This window comes from Anabrus simplex, chromosome 2 (assembly GCF_040414725.1).
Source record: "Anabrus simplex isolate iqAnaSimp1 chromosome 2, ASM4041472v1, whole genome shotgun sequence".
In the NCBI taxonomy this organism is placed as follows: Eukaryota; Metazoa; Arthropoda; class Insecta; order Orthoptera; family Tettigoniidae; genus Anabrus; species Anabrus simplex.
The window spans coordinates 632,339,067-632,353,336 of record NC_090266.1 but is presented as its reverse complement, the minus strand read 5'-3'; the positions used below and the strand labels follow the sequence as shown (position 1 = coordinate 632,353,336).

Here is a 14,270-nt window from a genome sequence, read left to right as displayed (position 1 = left end):
GTTCTATACCTCTTATCTTTAAATCGTTAGAAACCGAGTCTAACCATTGTCGTCTTGGTCTCCCTCTACTTCTCTTACCCTCCATAACAGAGTCCATTATTCTCCTAGGTAATCTATCCTCCTCAATTGGCCTCACATGACCCCACCACCGAAGCCGGTTTATGCGTACAGCTTCATCCATCGAGTTCATTCCTAAATTAGCCTTTATCTCCTCATTCCGAGTACCCTCCTGCCATTGTTCCCACCTGTTTGTACCAGCAATCATTCTCGCTACTTTCATGTATGTTACTTCTAACTTATGAATAAAATATCCTGAGTCCACCAAGCTTTCGCTCCCGTAAAGCAAAGTTGGTCTGAAAACAGACCGATGTAAAGATAGTTTCGTCTGGGAGCTGACTTCCTTCTTACAGAATACTGCTGATCGCAACTGCGAGCTCACTGCATTAGCTTTACTACACCTTGATTCAATCTCACTTACTATATTACCATCCTGGGAGAACACACAACCTAAATACTTGAAATTATCGACCTGTTCTAGCTTTGTATCACCAATCTGACATTCGTTTCTGTTGAATTTCTTACCTACTGGCATCAATTTAGTCTTCGAGAGGCTAATTTTCATACCATACTCATTGCACCTATTTTCAAGTTCCAATATATTAGACTGCAGGCTTTCGGCACAGTCTGCCATTAAGACCAAGTCGTCAGCATAGGCCAAACTGCTTACTATATTTCCACCTAATTGAATCCCTCCCTGCCATTTTATACCTTTCAGCAGATGATCCATGTAAACTACGAACAGCAAAGGTGAGAGATTACATCCTTGTCTAACCCCTGTAAGTACCCTGAACCAAGAACTTATTCTACCATCAATTCTCACTGAAGCCCAATTGTCAACATAAATGCCTTTGATTGATTTTAATAATCTACCTTTAATTCCATAGTCCCCCAGTATGGCGAACATCGTTTCCCTCGGTACCGTGTCATATGCTTTCTCTATATCTATGGAACATAAACACAACTGCCTATTCCTCTCGTAGCATTTTTCAATTACCTGGTGCATACTGAAAATCTGATCCTGACAGCCTCTCTGTGGTCTGAAACCACACTGGTTTTCATCCAACTTCCTCTCAACGACTGATCGCACCCTCCCTTCCAGGATGCCAGTGAATACTTTGCCTGGTATACTAATCAATGAGATACTGTACCTCGATAGTTGTTGCAATCTTTCCTGTTCCCTTGCTTATAGATAGGTGCATTTACTGCTTTTGTCCAGTCTGAAGGTACCTTATCAACACTCCATGCTAATTTTACTACTCTATGAAGCCATTTCATCCCTGCCTTCCCACTGTACTTCACCATTTCAGATCTAATTTCATCTATTCCTGCTGCCTTATGACAATGGAGTTTATTTACTATCCTTTCCACTTCCTCAAGCATAATTTCACCAACACCCTTTTCCTCCTCCTCATGAGCTTGGCTGTTTGCAACACCATCATGATGATTTCCTTTTACATTGAGAAGATGTTCAAAATATTCCCTCCACATCTCCAGTGATTCCCTCTGATCTATTATGAGTTCACCTGAATTACTCAAAACACTGTTCATTTCCTTTTTCCCTCCCTTCCAAAGATTCTTTATTACTGTCCAGAAAGGTTTCCCTGCTGCTTGACCTAGCCTTTCCATGTTATTACCAAAATCTTCCCATGACTTCTTTTTGGATTCAACAACTATTTGTTTCGTTCTGTTTCTTTCATCTACGTACCAATCCCTGTCTGCCTTGGCCCTTGTTTGGAGCCATTTCTGATAAGCCTTCTTTTTATGTTTACAGGCTGCTCTCACTTCATCATTCCACCAAGATGTTTGCCTTTTCCCATCTTTACACACAGTTGTTCCTAGGCATTCCCTTGCTGTTTCTATTAGAGCATCCCTGTATGCCACCCATTCACTTTCTATATCCTGAACCTGCTTACTGTCTATTGTTCGAAACTTCTCACTAATCATATCCATGTACTTCTGTCTAATTTCCTCGTCCTGGAGACTTTCTACCCTTATTCGTTTGCAGACAGATTTCACTTTCTCTACCCTGGGCCTAGAGATACTTAGTTCACTACAGATCAGATAGTGGTCTGTCTCATCAAAAAATCCCCAGATAACTCGTACATTCCTAACAGATTTCCTGAATTCAAAGTCTGTTAAGATATAGTCTATTATGGATCTGGTACCCCTACCCTCCCATGTGTAGCGGTGAATAGCCTTATGCTTGAAGAATGTATTCGTAACAGCTAAATCCATACTAGCACAGAAGTCCAGCAAACGCTTCCCATTCCCATTAGCTTCCATATCTTCCCCACATTTACCAATCACCTTTTCGTATCCTTCAGTTCTATTCCCAACTCTCGCATTGAAATCGCCCATTAGCACTATTCTATCCTTGCTGTTGACCCTGACCAGGATGTCACTCAATGCTTCATAAAACTTGTCAACTTCATCCTCATCTGCACCCTCACATGGTGAATACACGGACACAATTCTTGTCCTAATTCCTCCAACTGACAAATCTACCCACATCATTCGCTCATTTACGTGCCTAACAGAAACTATGTTGCGTGCAATGGTATTCCTGATAAAGAGCCCTACCCCAGACTCTGCCTTTCCCTTTCTAACACCCGTCAAGTACACTTTATAATCTCCTATCTCTTCCTCATTATCTCCCCTTACCCAAATATCACTTACTCCTAGCACATCCAGATGCATCCTCTTTGCTGACTCAGCCAGTTCTATCTTCTTTCTTCCATAAGCCCCATTAATATTGATAGCTCCCCATCGAATTCCATTTCGTTCGCCAAGTTGTTTCCAAGGAGTCCCTTGCCTGTCAAATGGGAGTGGGACTCCATTACTCCCATTGGTCCGAGGCTTGCTTAAAGTGTTCTGAGCTCGGTAAATTCATGAAGCAGGATGCTGCCCTACTTGCACATAGTCCAAGTGAGGATCTCTCCTCTAACGGGTTATGGACCACCGGTGAATTGTATAGTCCTAGCCGCCTGAGCACAAGGAGGGCCACGACTCAGAATATGTCCGAGATGCCCACTCCCATTCCATAGCAACTGGTATCCCGACTCTCAGGACCACTTACTAGGCCACTCAGCCGTTGCCCATGGTTCACGAACTAGGACGTAACTACAGTAACCCACAAACTTGAAGGTACGTAAAGTTAAAAGTAAACCCATTTAAACCCCGATCGCTACGTTAACATTTTTATAAAATCGCATACATCAGGTTTACAACAATGAAATTTGTGGAGGTTGTTAAGTATCATCTAGACGTTATTATGCATAAATCTAATTTTGTTTAGATGGTAAGTTTCATATTTATGTTAAAAAGAAATGTACAAATGTAAACACGCGACGCCTGGAATTGGCCTTGTAGTAAGAGTGTAGTATCTGTTACTTGTGCCGTACCTACAGGCTTCCATGACTTCTCGTCAGACACAGATAGTAAGGAGCATCATTGGTGGGGCATTAATGTTTGGATGATTTGTGACTGTTACCAATTACTGCCTGGAATTTTATTGCTGCAAAGGGGCAACGAGTGATCTAAACAAAGTAAAATCATATAGTACTGACCTCCTCCTCCTCCTCCTCCTCCTCCTCCTCCTCCTAAGAACATAAGAACATTAAACAGAGATTGGGAAGAGAGGCAACAAAAGCCATGTTGTTTGCAGATGATATAGTGATATGGGGTGAGGATGAAACAGAAGTGCAAAAACAAGTAGATGTATGGAATTAAGGGATAGAAAAATTCGGAATGAAAGTAAGCGCAGAGAAAAGTAAAACAATAGTGATGACAAGGGGAAGGAAGGAAGGAAGGAAGGAAGGAAGGAAGGAAGGAAGGAAGGAAGGAAGAGGAAAGATAAAACTGAATGGTAAAATTCTGGAAGTGGTTAAAAGTTTCAAGTACTTGGGAAGTGTGATAACAGAAGATGGAAAATTACAGAGGAAATTGGAAAAAGAATACAACAAGAAAACAGCTTCTACCAGAGTATAAGGGGTATTTTGTGGAATCAAGATGTTCCAACGAAATGTAAGAAAGTATTATATTCAGCCTATTATGAACCCATATTAACCTATGCAGCTGGATCTTGGACTACAACAAAACAAGAGGAGAGTAGAATACAGGCAGTGGAGATGAAATTACTAATGGGTATCAAGGACCAGACCAGAAAGGATAGAATTAGAATTGAAGAGATAAGGAAAAGGACAGGAATCTTGAAACTTCAAGACAGGATAGAAACAACAAAGCTAAAGTGGTATGGGCATATGATGAGAATGGGAGAAAAGAGAGTACCAAGAAAAGCCTTTTCAGAGAAGTTAAAAGGAAAGAGATCACGAGGAAGACCCCTAAAGAGGTGGACAGATTCAGTGTGGGACTGCATAGAGACGAGGGGGGTGTACCGGGTGAGTTGGCCGTGCGCGTAGAGGCGCGCGGCTGTGAGCTTGCATCCGGGAGATAGTAGGTTCGAATCCCACTATCGGCAGCCCTGAAAATGGTTTTCCGTGGTTTCCCATTTTCACACCAGGCAAATGCTGCAGCTGTACCTTAATTAAGGCTACGGTCGCTTCCTTCCAACTCCTAGGCCTTTCCTATCCCATCGTCGCCATAAGACCTATCTATGTCGGTGCGACGTAAAGCCCCTAGAAAAAAAAAAAAGTGAAGAGGGGAGAAAAACCAGAAGATGTACTTAAAACAAGGAGAAGAGTGGTGGAGAGACAGGCAGCGATAGAGGTCCTTTATTCACAACCCGCCCCGGGAAGCTGGAAACGGGAAATGAAGATGACGATGTCAGTACACTCTTTTATGTGTTGGTATAAAACGTATTTATTGCATTGTATAATAATATGTTAGTCTACAAGTTCCTAACAGTTTGAAGTTAATAAATTTAGTTCTGTATTTTACACTGCCATGTAAAGTTTGAATTTCATTTCCTGAAAAGTTTCATTTTTTGACATATCATCTGACTTTTCACCATAGAAATATACCTCCCATATCTTGATAGGCCAAGGTCCGTAATGGGACGTTGCACGTCAGGTTTTTTTGTTATTTATCACTATTGTACTTTTTATTAACCTTACCTTTTCCATTTTCAGTAGTTGATAGGTATTGTCCATATTTCACTCTGATCATTACAGGGTCACTTTCTTAATCTACTCCACTCTCGGAGTGACATCTGTGATTTCAGGAACATACCTACTATCAATTAGCACAAGATCTCTGTGATATATTGTTGATCCATCTGGAAAAATCTGTGTTCCTTTATGAAATCAGAATAGTAATATTAGTGTTTAGAAATTATGTTAAACAATTTATTCTAATTTTTCCTAATGTTATTTAAATATTCAAGTCGTCTGCAACTTCACAGTTCTAAAAGATTCATTAACTAGCTTTATTGGCTTCACGTTATGCATTTACAAAGTTAAAATTAATGTTTAGCATCCCATTGAATTTATTAACTTGCTGATTAATAGTAGAAGTAATGTTTGTTGTTCTTTGAACATTTATCTTTTTACAGAGATATACCATGGTAACTTAATACGGGGTGTATCCTAATTAATAGTGCTATTGACACAGCTGTAAGTACACGATACTAGAAGCAAAAAATACTTAATTTGTGGTTACCAGCCACCACTGACTTGATTGTGTGTGAACGTCATAATGTTTTGAAAAGGTACCAATACGATATTAAGACATGTTATTAGATACTTTGGTAAAAGTGCAATTGTTTTTAATGTACATGAGAACAGTCTTACTTAGTATGTTACAGTTACATGTTGCAATGACTGTACAGTGTACTTGCTCATAGTCAAAAGAAGTGTTCAGAGTATCGTCCTTGTACCCAGATGCAGGCAGTCTGGAAGATGATGCCGCAGAAGCTGAAGGTAGTTCTGTGTATTGAATTAATTTCAGTGGTCTCTGGCAACCACAAATTCTAAATTATCTTGCAAACGGCTCGTTTGCGGACCCAGGTTTACTAAGATTTTTTGCTTCTAGTATCATGTACTTACAGCTGTTTCAATTTGCGCTATTAATTAAGATACACCCTATATACATCATGTGGTGTTGACTTTAATGTTCTTTTAAAATTTTATTTCAGGACCCCTCTAAACCAGAAGAACCATATTTCTGCACTTTATGCTTCTATCGTTGCCAATCCTGGGATGCTGTTGAAAGACATATAAACCAAGCACGCCACCAACAAATGGTTGCGGTAAGACTAGTCTTTTCATTTCTGTGTTGTGTTATACAGGATATCAAATCCTGACTACCTCTTAATCTTCTTATATTGCCAAATATTTCTTGGCAGGATTTCATGGAAAGGTGGGAAACTTGTGATGTTATGAGATTGATTTAAATTTTCAATGAGATTGATTTAAATTTTCAAAGTATGCATTCCCTCTCTATAGTAGTTAATTTTATCTGTTGCTTTTGTCTGGCCCTGCGGTGTAGGAGGCAACGCGTCTGCCTGTCGCCCGGCGGCCCCGGGTTCGATTCCCGGCTGGGTCAGGGGTTTTTAATTGTAAATGATTAATATCCCTGCCCTGGGGACTGGGTGTTGTCGTCCTTAATGTTCCTTTCCTCACATTCAACATTCTACACTTCCTCCATTCCAATTACACGCAGGTTCATATCACATGGTGGAAGTAGGGCCAAAAGATCTCTATAGGTCGACACCCCGAACAAATAGCATTTAAAAAAAATCTATTGCTTTAAAGGATCATTTTCATGTTGTGGCTAGCTGCATAGCGTAGTCGGCGGTTAAGCAGTTTCCTTTTGACTTGAGATATCCGGATAGATTCCTGGTGCAGATTATTTAAACCCTAGAAATCATTAAGGCAGATTTATTGACACATTAAATAATCCATTTTCACAGCAAAATTACAGTACTCCGGCATTTCTTAAAATTTGAAGTAATTGAAAAGTTGTTGAATACATAGTGGTTTAAAAACATGTATTATCATCATCATCATCATCATCATCATCATGTCATTTCTAGTATTGAGAAATATAAGCAAATGCATATTTTCAATGTAGCTGCATATCTTAATAAATTATAGTGACTGCATATTTCATGCTAAAATTAAGACAGTTGAAGCATGTTTATTCATGTATATGTGTGCATATTTTGGATGCTTGTGCATATGTTGATGTTAAGAGCATATTTATTGCATAGTCATAATATATTCTGGTGAATATTGTTTTGAAGTTTTTTGTACATTGGTAAAGCACTTTAAGATGCAGTAGACTATCTTTCATTGTAATGCCGTGATAACATTGACATCACTGTGCAGTGTGTGTAGAACATGCAGTGGTGGGCAAAAGGTGGACTTATGAAGCTAAGGGAGGATACGCCTGACCGAGCGAGTGGTTGCGCAATGCAGTCACATATTCATAAGCAGGGCTGGTTTTTTTTTTTTTTTTTTAATTTTTCAGAAATTTTGTGAAAAATAAATAACATATTGTGTTTATAGTTGAAAATATGGAGATAATTTCTTGAAAATGATGTGATAATTTTTAATACCATACATTTACACACAATGTTATTAAATCAATGAATTCTTTTTACAACATTTGTAACATGAGAAAGTAAAGGTTAAAAATGTTACCTTCTGAAAATCAATCCTACTTGGTTATATTTGTATCTTAAAATATGTTGAGCAACTCTGTCAATACACTAGCGGTAGACTTTCCTCTGGAAAGAGGACGTGTATGTTTTTTTACTGTTTTTGTTGACAGCAGATGCTCGACCTTTAAGATAAAATAGCAGGCAGCAAATGGTTTAAACATTTGCGGACGTCCTCTGGCAGCCTCATCAGCAGCTACAGCCAGCTGCTGCGTTGCAATTCTTGCAATCCCCAAAACACGACTTTTCTCTAGAGAAGTGCAGGCTACAGATCTGAAACTTGGGGCATTGTGATCATCTCCCAAAGTTCTATTACTTGTGTTAATTTGGTGCATCAGTTACCTTCCACCCTCTCTATATAAATATATGAAATATTGATGTATGACTTCTTACTGAATTGAAACCAATGTAATTATGCTACCAGTTGTGTTTTTGTTTCTTATCGCCATCTCGTTACATTACGTGTCTCAACACTACTGATTTGGTTTTGTTATTTCCAGCATAAACATATGAAAAGGGGTCAGTATGTCGATTTCTCTGTAGTGCATAATGTGTGAGGTTGGAGGAAGACCAGCAAATAGCTCTGGTTTGCTTTTCGGACTTGAGAGTGGTCAAACAGTGAATCCAACAACCCAGTTCACAATGTGAATTAGTTAATGTAAAAAGTATTATTTGTTTTTATGATTCTCCCTGCTGGCAATAAGAGCAGTGTAGTGCATAATGGATTGGGGTGGAAGGCTGAAGCTGAGTGTTTTGAAATATAAGAGACCACCAACATTTTGAGAACAGAAATGTTACAGATAACTATAATGGTAGAGCAGACAGTGTAAAATTTAGACAGATTTATTCTATTTGTTTTCTTTGTACTTCAGACAGGACCGTTGTAACAATATTTCACTCTGATGGTTGTGCATAATATGTGATATATTGATGGAAATAGGCTCTGAGGTGTGGTTCAGTACAAAGAGGAGTGTGTTCTGTGGCTAATTGCATTATGACTGTTTCTGATTTTTAAAATAAATCTTTCAAGCAGTTATGTGTTTGACTCAATTGCTGTCTTCAGTGATGTAGCTAATTCTGTTCCATACTAGGCTTATTTCTTCATTTTTCTTTGGTCCAATTAATATAATGCATTACAATTTATAAAGTGTCATAGGCGAACATTTGCAGACTGTTGATAAACATATCATCTACCAATCTACCTTTTTTATGTCCATGTTTACTCACGGGCAATTGTAGGTTTCTTTCAGTAGAGTCAAGAATCCAGCATATTTGCTAGCATTCATTCAAAATACAAGTGAACAAGGCGATGAAGATGATAGACCAAATACAGTATGTGTTGCTCAAAGTGAAATATAATTGTAATTTATTTAACTTTGGTGATAATGCAGGTATGTATGATACAGGCAGAAAGAATTTTGAAACAGTGTTACGTGTCTCTTGCTCTGTTAACTCTAATTCTAATTGTGTTCTATACTTCAAATAGTATAAAGAAATATTGATTCTAATTGTTTTCTTCGTACTACAAACAGTATTATGGTAACATTATGTCATCTGGGAGTTTCTGCATGTTAGGTACGATAATGACAGAAATAGTGAGAATGCAAAGTGTGGTTCACTATAAAGTGTTTTGTGGCTAAGTGTGTTCGAGTGACGTCAGAGGAAGAGGAGTGGTGGTGGTGGTGACTATTGTTTTAAAAGAGGAAGCACAACTGGGCCCAAGTATATGGCTGCAGTTTATTGTTCAAACCTGAGAGTATTCAAACATTGAATCAATCAACCCAGTTCACAATGTGAATTAGTTAACATGAGAACTGTTGTTTGTTTATGTGATGTGATCTGAACCCCTACATGACGCATTATTTGTCTGGTTCAGTGAAAAAAGAGAGCAGGGTATTCCAATATCCGGTCCGATACTGCAGAAAAAAGCGCTAAGTTTACACAAAAAACTACCCAATGGTGATCCTAACTTCACAACCACAGTGATGTATTGCATAATTAGTGGAGTTGCAGAAAGAGGAGGCCCTTCATTTTGAAATGTAGGAAAATGGCAACATTTTGAGAACAGATATGTAACAAATAACTGTAACTGTTGAGCAAAGTTCAGATAGATTTATTCTAATTGATTTCTTTGTGCACAAGAACCTCATTTATTAGGCCCTTATTAATCCGGATTTCAGGATTGTCCAGATTGATTTTTTTATTTACTGTATTAATATTTTTGTATATTTTTATCATGAAAATATGCACACCCATTGAGTAATACTGTACTGTACATATGAAATGATACAGTTGTTACGTTTACATTGCACATAGAGATTGCTGGTCTGTACACTTAAAGCTACCATTACCAAGGTCAGTGTGGATCTGTTTCTGACAGAGCTAAGACACAGTGTACAGTATTGTTCTTTTGTTCGTATGTTTTGATTATGCACAAGTGAAATGGCATTGAAGCAAAAGAAAGATGTTTCGATGGACAGAAATTTGGTGGAACCAAACAGAATAGATAAGGAGAACTGCTGAAAAACATAGCTACAGAAAATGGTGTAGGGACTGGAAGCGGAACCAAAAAACAGTTGGAAGACTTTTGCTTCAAAATTGTGACTAGAGACAGTTTACAGAACTGCGGTAAAATAAAGAAAGCAAGAAATGAACCCCTGTATGATGCATTATTCGTTTGGTTCAGTGAAAGAAAGAGAGTGTGGTATTCCGATATCCGGTCTGATACTGCAGGAAAAAGCACTAAGTTTAAATGGAAAGCTACCCAATGGCGATCCTAATTTCACAGCCAGCCAAGGCTGGTTGGAAAGATGGAAGGCTCACCGTGGCATATGTCAGCTTTCAATGATGGATGAAAGTTTTTCTGGGGATACAGTGTTAGCAGAACATTTCAGGAAAGAATTTATGAAAAATTATTTCCTCGGAGAACTTAACCCCACATCAAATTTATAATGCCAATGAATCTAGACTTTTTTTTATCGGATACTATCCAGTAAGACGTTGGCTTATAAATTAGATAACTCGGCAAGGGGTTATAAAAGGTGTAAAGGTAGAATTATAATTATAGCTTATAGGAATGTATCCAGGAGAGACAAATTTCCTCTCCTGCTGATAAGGTAATCACAAAATCCACGTGCTTTGAAACATGTCAATTGATCCTGCTTACCAGTTGTTTACAAATCATGAATAAATACATGGATGGACAGCGGCATTTTAAAAAACTGTGTCCATTATGACTTTGTACCATGAGTGAGGAGAAATCTGGAGGAAGAGGGTCCTCCACCAAAGGCCGTATTGATTATTGACGCTGCATCGTCACATCCGGGAGTGGAGCTGTGTTAACATCAGAGTGAAGTTTTCTCTCCCAATGTAACAGCTCTTTTACAGTCAGTGGAATGAAGGTGTACTGCAGAAAATCAGACATGTATACAGAAGAGAGCTGCTGGCTACATTAGTTGCTGAAGAGAGAGAATTTTTTGTGATTTGTGTATTCAAATGGGTAAATATCAAAGATGTGATTTTTATGGTTGCATCTTATTGGGATCACATTACTGAACTATCAATGAAAATGTCATGCAAAAATATATGGCCCCCTGTTTGGGATTCTATCGCTCAAATTTCTGAAGTTGTCAATATGTCCGAATCCCTTGAAATATTTGCAAACATTCCTGGTTGTTTGGATGTAGACAATAGTGGTGTAAATACTTGGTTATGGAATGACTGTGATGCTGGTTAGGCATGATGACCAATGATGAAATAATAGCTTACTGTGATACTCTGGAGGTAGTTGATGGTGGATTGGAAAATGAAAGTGATGTTCTAGGACAAGAAGTAATGCCTTATGTGGAGGCAACAGCTCAACTAGAAAAACTAATGTATTATCTAGCATGTCAGACGGAAAGAACTCCATTGTAATCTATCGGTTTCATGTTCGTATTGATACTTGTTATTCACAATCACAAAGAATGGGTACCATCCACCTAATCAATACTTTATTATGTCTTGTTACTATGCAGTACCGGTTTCGACCTTCACAGAGGTCATCCTCAGCTGGTCATGAGATCTAAAGCTAACTTAATATACAATTTAAAAACATTACTAAATCTAACGAAGAATGTCACACGATATGAGTGATAATATTAAAATATACAATATGTAAAATATACAATGATATGATGTGTCAACTGGTTTAAAAAACAAGCGTCGATATTCTATGACATGTATATGTTACATAAAATTCTGGTGTACTGGTGAGTAATAGATAATTTGGTGAAATACAATTTCTACACTTAAAATGTTTATAGCATTCTTGAGGTACACTTTGAAGTTTAGTTCATATTGGCGAATCGTTGCATACGTTCATTGATATGTTTGTACTAAGCATTCTAGAACATTCTAGGATATGGATGTGATAAAAACTAATAACACATAATACATTAAAAAATAAAATGTTCACAGTATTCTTGCGGTACGCTTTGGAGTTATATTAATGTTGGTAAAGCATTATGTACCTTCACAGGCATGTTTGTACCAAGCATTCTAGAATGTTCAACGATGTGTATTGTTTATCTTGTAAATTCATATAGTTAAGAATGTTGGATGGTTTACATCAAAATTTTGTGGTGTGTCATTAGTTTCCTTGGTACTAATCTCATTAAAAGATATTGAGTAGGTGCAGATGCTCCCACTTTGTAGTTTTGTTGTTGGACATGCAGTAATATAGTACTATTGACTGATCGAATGTGTAGAGTTAGCGAGCACGTCGTGCACTGCACACATTCGACCAGTCAACAGTACTATATTACTGCATGTCCAACAACAAAACTACAAAGTGGGAGCATCTGTACCTACTCAATATCTTTTAATGAGATTAGTACCAAGGAAACTAATGACACACCACAAAATTTTGATGTAAACCATCCAACATTCTTAACTATATGAATTTACAAGACAAACAATACACATCGTTGAACATTCTAGAATGCTTGGTACAAACATGCCTGTGAACGTACATAATGCTATACCAACATTAATATAACTCCAAAGCGTACCGCAAGAATACTGTGAACATTTTATCGAATTTTAATGTATTATATATTATTAGTTTTTATCACATCCATATCCTAGAATGTTCTAAAATGCTTAGTACAAACATACCAATGAACGTATGCAACGATTCGCCAATATGAACTAAACTTCAAAGTGTACCTCAAGAATGCTATAAACATTTTAAGTGTAGAAATTGTATTTCACCAAATTATCTATTACTCGCGAACAGTACACCTGAATTTTATGTAACTGTCATGTCCAGGGACACGGACCTTCATCAAGTAGCAGTACATAAATAATACATAGTGATTACTTTGGTAACTCAATCCATTGGCCGTGCTGTTTGAGCAGCCATGTGTTAAGGTGATAAAGATTGTAGTTAAAAACAGAATTGTGTGAGGTCAAGAGGTCTTACGAAGAAGTCGATACGGACAAATCTAAATAGTCACGTCCTGTCGTCTGGAGATGGCAAGAAAAGGGGGTACTTTGAAGGATCCCATACTTAAAATTAATGGGCGACCCAACTAAGTGAAACGGGACGCAGAGTCATGTTTATGATGACAAGTATTAGAAATGGAGGAGTTATTTTATGAGCATGGGGTTAAGGGCGAGAAGTCAAGTTCATGTTAAATATTGCCACGTGCATAGCGTGGAATTTGTGATACATGGGGGAGGTGGTAGCACCAATGGTAAGCCAGTAAGGCTTTATCTAAGAGGAGGGGAGACTCTCATATCACTTGCTAGTCCCTTTAAATACGTATGTAATTGAAGGAACAAGCGTCTTATTGCATTAGTCTTCGCCTTGGAAGCCTTGTCTTCTGCTCACATTAGGGAATCGTGATCGATTCTCCAAGCGGTATCGTAAAATATAATCTTCATTTCCGTATTGACAATTGCACAATTAAAAATAGGAGAGGATTTCCACCAATCAATACTTATTTATTGTATATATTAAACTACAGGACCGGTTTCGACCTCATATTCAAGGTCATCTTCAGCTTCAACTGAACCATACATACATATTTATATAATGAAGCTTTGATTAAGATTGTGTTGTTAAAGGAATGCCATATGATGATGATGTGCATTTAGTCACATACAAATGGGGCACATCTTAGCGTGAACTGGCGTATATGTCATTCTGTACAATATTGCAACTGTATGTCTAAAATGTTGAAGGTCTTAAAACTAGTGTATAAAACACGTCTTTACCTAAACTAACTTTTATATATATGTACAAGATAAATACAATATATAAAAACACTTCATGCATATGAACATTCGTTCTTGCTTGTTGGTCAATACATCGACTAACTTCCGTATTTAAGTCTTGTTCACAGTTGTACACTTCAGCTGCTATTCTTGGAGTTCGTAAAATGCATGGGTAAAAAGTTTTGTCTTCCTGTGTGTATGTGAGATAAAACACTTTCAATTTTAAAAAGGTGCCAAATGTATGGATGAAATTCAACTAAAATATGTTCAGCTCTGCTGTGTGTGTTGCCCTTTTATTAGAACCAATTCATGTTGTCCTTTGGCATCCGTA

The 14,270-nt window shown here is 37.8% G+C and overlaps 1 protein-coding gene across 1 annotated transcript in view; it reads left to right on the top strand.

The window, feature by feature from the left end:
• The window catches only part of LOC136864292 (terminal uridylyltransferase 7), a 482,777-nt gene that overhangs the window by 94,888 nt on the left and 373,619 nt on the right, over nt 1-14,270 (top strand). Inside the window, exon 4 of the mRNA XM_067141082.2 lies at nt 6,152-6,265. Coding sequence (XP_066997183.2) covers nt 6,152-6,265 — 114 coding nt within the window. The remainder of the gene's footprint in view (nt 1-6,151; nt 6,266-14,270) is intronic.